Raw genomic sequence first — 10,110 nt, 5'->3', positions numbered from 1 at the left:
GTTGCCAGAGAATTTAAATTTAAATTCTCTACCATAAGCCTTAAGCCATAAGTCGTTTTTAAGAATTTAGGACTACGTCCAACCAGCCTCACAACCAAAGACCACGTGTAACCACGCCAGCTCAGGACTTCCACATCCGGATTCTTTACATGCGCGATCTTCTGAGACCATCCAACAAGACAGCTGATGAAACCGAGGAGTATGTCTGTCGGTAATAAAGCATTTTGTGGGGAAAAACTCATTCTGATTGGCTTGGACTGGCTCCCCATTGGGTGGGCCTATGCCCTCCCAGGCCCACCCATGGCTACTCCCCTGCCAAGTCATGTGAAATCCATAGATTAGGGCGTAATGAATTTATTTCAACTACTGATTTCCTTATATCATTTTCCATCTGGAAGACCCATTTGCGACCAAGCTTTAACTTCTTGACTGATGTCTTGAGATGTTACTTCAATATATCCACATAATTTTCCTCTCTCATGATGCAATCTATTTTGTGAAGTGCACCAGTCCCTCCTGCAGCAAAGCACCCCCACAAAATGATGCCGCCACCCTCGTGCTTCACGGCTTCCCCCTTTTTCCTCCAAACATAACGATGGTCATTATGGCCAAACAGTTCTATTTTTGTTTCATCAGACCAGAGGACATTTCTCCAAAAAGTACGATCTTTGATGTGCAGTTGCAAACCGTAGTCTGGCTTTTTTTATGGCGGTTTTGGAGCAGTGGCTTCTTCCTTGCTGAGCAGCCTGTCAGGTTATGTCGATATAGGACTCGTTTTACTGTGGATATAGATCATTTTGTACCTGTTTCCTCCAGCATCTTTACAAGGTCCTTTGCTGTTGTTCTGGGATTGATTTGCACATTTCGCACCAAAGTACGTTCATCTCTAGGAGACAGAACGCGTCTCCTTTCTGAGCCGTATGACGGCTGTGTGGTCCCATGGTGTTTATACTTGCGTCTATTGTTTGTACAGATGAACGTGGTACCTTCAGGCGTTGGGAAATTGCTCCCAAGGATGAACCAGGCTTGTGGAGGTCTACATTTTTTCGTTGGCTGATTTCTTTTGATTTTCCCATGATGTCAAGCAAAGAGGCACTGAGTTTGACAGTAGGCCTTGAAATACATCCACAGGTACACCTCCAATTGACTCAAATTATGTCAATTAGGCTAACAGAAGCTTCTAAAGCCATGACATAATTTTCCTGGAATTTTCCAAGCTGTTTTAAGGCATAGTCAACTTAGTGTATGTAAACTTCTGACCCACTGGAATTGTGATACAGTGAATTATATGTGAAATAATCTGTCTGTAAACAATTGTTGGAAGTAGATGTCCTAACCGAGTTGCCAAAACTATAGTTTGTTAACAAGACATTTGTGGAGTGCTTGAAAACTGGGTTTTAATGACTCCAACCTAAGTGTATGTAAACTTCCGACTTCAACTATTCCTGTTTATATAAGGTTCCACAGTTGACAGTGAATTTCAGATCAAAAACCAAGCAATGAGGTTGAAGGAATTGTCCGTAGAGCTCCGAGGCAGAATTGTGTTGAGGCACAGATCTGGGGAAGGGTACCAAAAATTGTCTGCAGCATTGAAGGTCCTAAAAAACACAGTGGTCTCCATCATTCTTAAATGGAAGAAGTTTGGAACCACCGAGACTCTTCCTAGAGCTGGCCGCCCGGCCAAACTGAGTAATCGGGGGAGAAGGGCCTTGGTCAGGTAGGTGACCAAGAACCTGAAGTTCACTCTGACAGAGCTCCAGAGTTCTTCTGTGGAGATAGGAGAACCTTCCAGAAGGACAACCATCTCTGCAGCACTCCACCAATCAGGCCTTTATGGTAGAGTGGCCAGACAGAAGCCACTCCTCAGTAAAAAGCACATGACAGCCCTCTTGGAGTTTGCCAAAAGGCACCTAAAGACTCTCAGACCATGAGAAACAAGATTCTCTGGTCTGATGAAACCAAGATTGAACTCTTTGGCCTGAATTCCAAGTGTCATGTCTGGAAGAAACCTGGCACCATTCCTACAGGGAAACATGGTGGTGGCGGCATCATGCTGTGTGTATGCTTTTCAGCGGCAGCGACTGGGAGACTAGTTAGGATCGAGGGAAAGATGAACGGAGCATAGTACAGAGAGATCCTTGATTAAAATATGCTCCAGAGCTCTCACAACCTCAGACTGGGGCGAAGGTTTACCTTCCAACAGGACAACGACCCTAAGCACACAGCCAAGACAATGCAGGAGACATTCTCTGAATGTCCTTGAGTGGCCCAGCCAGAGCCCGGACTTGAACCCAATCGAACATCTCTGGAGAGACCTGAAAATAGCTGTGCAGCGACGCTCCCCATCCAACCTGACAGCTTGAGAGGATCTTCAGAGAAGAATGGGAGAATATCCCCAAATACAGGTGTGTCAAGCTTGTAGTGTCATACCCAAGAAGACTTGATGCTGTAATCGCTGCCAAAGGTGTTTCAACAAAGTACTGAGTAAAGGGTCTGAATACTTATGTAAATGTGAATGTACATTTCCCATAAAAATAAAGAAATAAATTAAAATGTCAATATGGGATATTGTGTGTATATTGATGAGGGGAAAAAACAATTGAATCCATTAAATGGAATAAGGCTGTACCGTAAAAAAAAATGTGGAAAAACTCAAGGGGTCTGAATACTTTCCGAATGCACTGTATATAATGAAGTATAATACTGAATAACTTGTATTTATTCTTTAGGGAGACGTTAGGGGGAAAATAACATGAAAGGGACACAGGATATCCAAATCTGTTTTTAAAGAAGAAACCGTATCGGACAGACAGCACAGGTTAGAGCCAACCAGTCAGTCAGGTCAGACCAGTCAGGTCCAGACCAGCAGCCTTTGACCTTCAGCAACAGATGCAAAGTATGTAGACACCACTTCAAATCATCTGTCCTCGGATGCAACACTCACTACCGAGTTCCAAACTGCCTCTGGAAGCAACGTCAGCACAAGAACTGTTCGTCGCCAGTCCTTAGTTCATCTCAGACCACACTGAACCTTTAGGTGTGCCAGTGACCATATTTATTTACTATTAAGTGAAATATCTAAAAGCCAACTTGAACTATTGTCTTAAATGGCAGCTGTTTGTTAGACTGCATATCAGGGCTCTAAATATACTGTAAGGTATATTTTAGCTCAGCCCCCCCCCCCCAAGTGTATGTCTTCCACCTGTATACTATGGAAACTACAAAACGTTCACTGATGATAAGGGTTTATACTGTTTTCATAATACCCCTCAACAGAGGCCATAAAGTCAGGTCAAACTGTACAATTGCAAGAACTTTTTTACATGTAGATATCAATGTGCATCGTTATAATAAAACTGTCTTCATCTTTTGTGTCTTTTTTAATATAAATAAATATGCATGTGTGCATCATTATAATACAACTCAGTCTTCATCTTTTGTCTATTTTTTGTAAATACTTATCCTCCATTTATCCTTCCGCTTGTACTTTGTTTTCAAAAATATATACCTCTCAAAATACCCATCAAGAGAGGCATAATATGTCAAACTGTGTAGAATTTCAGGAAATGCATTTTTAAATGTGAAAAAAAAATGGGGGAGGACCCTCCCATCTAATGTTCGTCCCTCCCATATCTACAGCACATTTCTCCCTTGGTGTGTGTCTGCGTCACAAGATCCGGGATGAAGTTTCTGCTCGGTACAGATCTAGGATCAGCTTCCCTCCCCTAATTCTAACCTTGTCCATCAGTGGGGAAAATGTGCAACTAACCCAAGATCAACTAACAAGAGCAACTTCACCCTACACCGTCGTTGCTGTAAAGCCTACTTTTCCCCTCATGGAGAACGGTTGCGTTACAGCACCGAGCCCGAGATCATACAGTGGAGTTTGACAAGAACACACAATGTACAACACGCGCACAACTTCTTTTCAGCAGCAATTTCCAAATTTATTGAGACTGATTTGTTTCGCAAATAATAGTCAAGCTAATTCCACTAAACATGAAGTTAGATAGAGGCCTGGGTTAGCCCTTTAGGCTAGCCCTCACAACAGGACGGCAGGGAAGGTCATGTTTGGCTATAAAAACGGAAAAAGGGATCAGTACTACACAGAAAATCGTCCCACTTTAATCCTCCCCAAACAGAACAAAGTTTTGATTATTCAAACACATCTTCGTTACAAACACAGGTTTATGATAATCGATATAAAGTCAGTGTCATATTGAACAATATTCCCAACAAAGAACCGTAAAGTTTCCAGCATCTCACTTTACAAATGAAAGACACCTCGCGAAACGGGAGAGAAAATAAATAATATATAATAGTAATATCAATTTATATATATATATATTTATATATATATATATATATATATATATATGAACACATCACTCTTAGTAAAGAACAGAGTCTAAAATAAAAAGTAAGAATTTTGAAATATAGTATACTCTACATATAACCATGTCTATGGCTTTGTGATTTGCACATATGAATCAAGCTATACAGGCTAAATCAGGATTTCAGTTTTGTACACATCTAAGAAGGGAATTGCCATATTCATCTTCTGAAAAGCAAGCAGTTCGTTGTTCATGGTGTGTGCGGATGTGAGAGACTTTGGTACGCCAAATGAACAGAGACGTGCAGTTAAGACCATAAAACCAGGGCACAAACGATTAATAAACACAGTCAGAAACAAACATATAGCTGCATTTTTTTTTTGTCTCAACTATTTGCACCTGTGATTGAGATAAAATATATGATTTCCGTTTCTCTTGAAACACACACACACACACCCACGCAGGCACACCCACGCACACACCGGTAAAACAGATCGAGGCACATTGTTGAGGGGATTGGATGGCAAATATTTCCTGAATTACAACCCAAGACAAGGAAGAAGACACAGGCAGGTGATGATGAGAAGAGAACTAAAGTGGGGGGAAATATCTGTGTGGGTGACAGAGGAATATCACGGATACTGCACTACTTTCCGACTACACTGCACTTCTCGACAATCCCGTTATATTCAGCCATTAACGTTCAACATATCCACCCAAACGTCACTTGTTTTCGTTCTGAAAACAGATTCGAGATTGCCGATGGATGGGTCAAATGAAAAGGATGCAACTTAAATACAGCTAGTCACCGCACATGGAGAAGGCATTTCCAATCAGTGAAATCAAAACATACAGCGGAGGGGTGTTCGTTGGATACAGTGTTTAGAATTGGGACAGATGGAAATTGAAGTGTGGCAGATGGTGTGCTTGCAACCACCTCCGGCAAACCAACTACAGTTCCCAGAGCCAACATTGTGGCCCACTCGGTTCCTTTCCCGTGTAGCGCCCAGGCAGTCCAAAACATGTCTTGTAGGTCTGGAAGGACCTTGCCCTTTGATAGGCCAAGTTGAAATATATCATATTTACACCAGTACGATCATTTCAGACCTACAAAAAGTATACAGGGGTTGGGGCCAGGGGTGGATTTGGAATCGGGTTTATGTTTCAGGATATGCAGTAGAACACGCCTTTGGAAACCAGGGCAACAAGGCCAAATAAAGAAAAGAGGGGTTAAAGATGCAATCTCCAGCAGGTCTAGACTAGCAGGGCACAAGGCTCTTCATATACAATTATACCATATGTATACAAACTGAAGAATATTACAAAATAAACGAAATAACTACATCCAAACAAAATGATTAGACCACAATAAATTGAAAATATTTGCACCTGCACACGCACGGTTGAAACAAAAGCACTTGATACAATGTATTAGATTGTTTTTGGTATAATGTTAATGAATTAGTGTATGTTAGTAATATAGAAGCACGTGCCATACCATACACACAGTAAGTTCTGATCCATATCTAACTTAGAATAAGTTCCTCTAATGTGTCTTTTCTCTGTAAAAACCAAGCACAACAGAAAAGCAGAGAACTGGCACAACATAAGTCATCTGAAAAGCCTAATGGCTTGCTGTCCACAACAAGGCCAAATATAAAAGCTTTCCTTATACAAGATATAAAATATCAAAAAGAAACGCAGAATAATGCTTCGCATCCAGCACTTAATAATCATAAAGTTAATAATGTAACCCATAACAACAATAATCATACTTCTGCTCATCGTAATAAGACTCCAAATGGTCAAATAGCAGGAAATAACCGGAAGAAAATCAAAACACATCTCACGTGCGTGCGCACACACGAACACACCCACACACCGCGCCCACAGAAGGCATGAGACAGAGTGGAGGGAATGCTTTTATAGTATAATAATTCCACTACAAAAAAAAAAACATGGATTTTGAATAAATAACATTTTCAAACAAAAGAAAGCGTCACAAAAGCACTCAGCAGAACAGGCATCCTCTCCGGATGGACTCAAGCCTGACCTTTTCTTTACAAATACAAACCGAAATAAAATGTCCTCACCAAAATGAAAGATTGAACCGTCATTTAAGGTCCGCTAAGATGTAAAAGTGTGCATATTCTGTGTCGATGGTGAAATATACAAATGATCACTGAACAAAAAGGTTCTAAAGAGTCTGCACAGAGACACAACGTGAGATGGAAGGACAGAACAAAGGCAAACGGTACACAAACGGTACACAAATAAGCATTTCGTCACCTTTCCTCAGACAAGACAACCTCTCTCATTCTGGGAGTAAATATCTGAAGTGGAGATCTAGACACTACGTTGATTAGGAGCCGGTAACAGAGGCATTTCGCTGCACCGCTGGAACATCTGTTAAACTGTGGACGCGACCCTAAAAACGTTGATATCCTCTCTCTGAAAGTAGAGAGCACTTACCTCTGGAGTGATGGGTTATGTTCCTGCATAGTGTTCACTCTCTAATACTCCCTGTCGTCAACTCTCCTTCGATCTACTACAATTCCCGTGGCTTGTTGGCATGTACATTTGCTCAACCTTTCATCGTTCTCACCACAGCTCGACAAAAACGCAAGAAAAAGTGGAGGAAAAAGAACCCATTGAAAGGCATAGGCTATATAATCAGCAAACTACTACATAAGCATACTAATATCCATGTATATATATATAACAGTCATGAGGACATACAATATATCCTTAAAGGTAGGTGCGGTCACCGAGTTGTGTGGTTAAAATCAGATTGAAAATGTAAACCACGGTTTGTGGGCATTGACAGGATTCTAGTCAACGTTTAAAGTGCAAGTCTGTGGCAGTTTCACTCCGATGACCGACGCGTGCATCTTTGCAATAGATAAAAGATTGTCCCCAAAAATGTATAGACTGTCCCCAAATAGGACTGCATGGCAACAAGACACCACCGTGGCATTTTTCCAAACCGTTAACAATCCGTCATGTCCGTGGCGACTGTGACCACAAATTCGCCACAGTCCAACATCACCCAAGACCGTTTAATAAGTCCTCATTGGTCCCAGTGTGACATAGGTGGACATCTAAACCAATGGACAGACTCTGGTCTGGTCCTCATCAGAAACAAGAAAAGAAAAAAGAAACTAAAGAGGAAAGAAAGGTGGTGAACAGAAAGAGACTCTCTTCTCTCAATCGCTCTCCATGGCAATCATCAGCACAGGGCTCAGCTTGTGTGTGTGGCACCTGTCAATTTAGATCATTGTCATGTATCGCCCACATACCCCACTCAGAGGAAGGCCTGCCCATGAACATGGGTAAAGAGAAGTGTCTCTGCCTGAGGCATTCCAACAGATCCACAATAGATCCTAAATGATCCCATGGGATCCTAAGAGATCCAGCCGAAATCCTTCTCGCTCCCATTGTGCTGCACCCGCTCTGGCACAGAGTCATTGCTCTCCTCCTTGTCATTGTCCATCGCCCCGTCTCCCGCCGTCATCCTCCCTGAGTCATCCTTCCACTTCCTTCCCTTGTCATCCGCCTCTCCTATTATCTCTCCATCCCCTTCCGTCATCATCTCTTCCTCTCCGTCGCCGTCGCACTCGGTCTGGTCATCAGGGAAACGGTGGTCGCCGGGATACGGCTCGTCCTCAGGGGAGAGCTCTCCGCCCACTTCTCCGTTGTGGTCCAATAACGCGGCCATGCCCCGCCCGGAACAGTCAACGCAGACGCCGTGGCGACGGGAGCCGTGTTTGATTCCGACACTGGCCGCCGACATGAAGACCCGGCTGCAGACCTTACACACATACTTCTTATCCTTACTGTGGACCTGTAGGAGAGACACACATCATTAACCCACACAACTTACACACATACTTATATCCTTCAGAATGCAGAAGTCTAAACCAAGCTTACCAACTGAGTTGGACAGACTGGAATGCTCAAAGGAAACAACATGAGTCAGCCTGTTTCTGCTCAAGTCAAATTGTTGTCAAACAGTGAGGTAGCATTGTTAAATGCAGAAACATCCATCACAGATGTTGGCCGAAGCCTCTCTGTATGCTATCCTCTGACATAGCAAAACCATGGGAGCTCAAAGCCTGGGCCAGTAATAGTCCTCAACCCTCCTCCAATCTCTTCCTGACTCCCGCTGGGCTGGCCTGTAGTCATAGTGGATGTTTCTCTGCTCTCTGAACTCTTCTCCCCTGAGCACAGCACAGCAGCTGAGTGGTACTATATACTGCTCTGGCTTTCACCTGGCTCTAACCACAGCTAATTTCTTTGGCCTCTCCAGATTTTGTGTGTGTGTGTGTGTGTGTGTGTGTGTGTGTGTGTGTGTGTGTGTGTGTGTGTGTGTGTGTGTGTGTGTGTGTGTGTGTGTGTGTGTGTGTGTGTGTGTGTGTGTGTGTGTGTGTGTGTGTGTGTGTGTGTGCAGTAGAGAAGGGAGCAGGAAAAAAGAAGGAGCAGGGCTAAAATGTTACTTTTAGATTTCATTTCACTTATCCAGTACTTTCATTGCGAAATTGAATGGCTGATTGAAAGGTACATTTAGCAGTTTTCACCCCCATATACTAAAGTTAGGATTAAGAGAAACTGAACTGGTGCTAGATCTGTGCCCAAAGACCTGTTTCGTTAAGGGAACAGCATGGCCAGTGTGTGACTCAGCTCACTGCTGCACCCCGGTGGTGACTGTCTGCTACCGCACTGCTCTCACCAGTGTGTGTCTCTTCATGTGCTCCCTCCTGGTGAACTTCTTGCCACAGATCTCACAGGGGTAGGGCCTCTCGCCCGTGTGGGAGCGCATGTGCCTCTTCAGGATGCACTGGTGCATGGCAGAGAAACTACAGTAGGGGCACTTAAACTTCTTACGGATCACTGTGAAGTCATTCACTGTGGAGAGAGAGAGAGAGAGAGAGAGAGAGAGAGAGAGAGAGAGAGAGAGAGAGAGAGAGAGAGAGAGAGAGAGATTAGTTTGCATCTAGTCTACGCGAGTTAAACCACAGTTTGATGAAAGTTAATTCAAAAGGTTTAAAACTTCTACATCAGTTAGATTAATTTAAAAAAAATACCAGAAGTGCAAATTTCAGTGACAGATTCAATTGATCAAAGACACAGGTTTAAAAGACACTGCCAACCTATATTTAACATTAGACGGTATTACCAACGCTGATGCCCACTTTAAATGTCAGTGTCTATTGGATAAAACAAAGAAGACATCAGAGAGAGATGGAGAACAATACAGTAAGGCTTGGATAAAGGCCTACAATCGAGCGACATCTCCACATAATAGATCAACTCAGGATGAACTGGGTTAAGATCAACACACGCGTGAGATCAGGTACAAAATAATGACAAACTACATACATACATACAAAAGGTAAAAGGCGGGGAGAGCGATGATGGAGAGAGATTACAACACAGCAGGGCTTGGATAGCTCTATGTCTACACATGACATATAGCAGGTCACCCACAGGAGGAATCAGGTACACACCAACACACGTGAGTTGGAGAACTTGCTAGATACTTACAGCGGTGAAGTCAGGTCAAAGGGGACCAGTACATAATTAGTAACACCATCCTGTTGGTTTTCAGCTTCTACAGCAGGGCTCTCCAACTCTGTTCCCGGGGTTGCTACCCTCCTTTATGCTCTCACCCCAATCCCAGCTGTAACTGACCTTCATCTTATCGACCAGCTAGTTATTACAATTGGGTGCGCGAGATTAGGGTTGGAGCCAGACCTACAGGAACCTACAGGAAGGC

At 43.1% G+C, this 10,110-nt stretch overlaps 1 protein-coding gene across 1 annotated transcript in view; it reads right to left on the bottom strand.

The window, feature by feature from the left end:
* Window positions 1-3,922: 3,922 nt before the first annotated feature.
* The window catches only part of LOC129824388 (zinc finger and BTB domain-containing protein 46-like), a 117,469-nt gene continuing 111,281 nt past the window's right edge, over window positions 3,923-10,110 (bottom strand). Inside the window, exons 6-7 of the mRNA XM_055883980.1 lie at window positions 9,064-9,239; window positions 3,923-8,178 (exon numbers count right to left, since the gene is read on the bottom strand). Coding sequence (XP_055739955.1) covers window positions 7,738-8,178; window positions 9,064-9,239 — 617 coding nt within the window. The 3' untranslated portion in view covers window positions 3,923-7,737. The remainder of the gene's footprint in view (window positions 8,179-9,063; window positions 9,240-10,110) is intronic.

The sequence above is a fragment of the Salvelinus fontinalis genome, chromosome 26 (genome assembly GCF_029448725.1).
Source record: "Salvelinus fontinalis isolate EN_2023a chromosome 26, ASM2944872v1, whole genome shotgun sequence".
Taxonomy (NCBI): Eukaryota; Metazoa; Chordata; class Actinopteri; order Salmoniformes; family Salmonidae; genus Salvelinus; species Salvelinus fontinalis.
The sequence above is the reverse complement of the archived record's forward strand: the minus strand, read 5'-3'. Positions and strand labels throughout refer to the sequence as shown.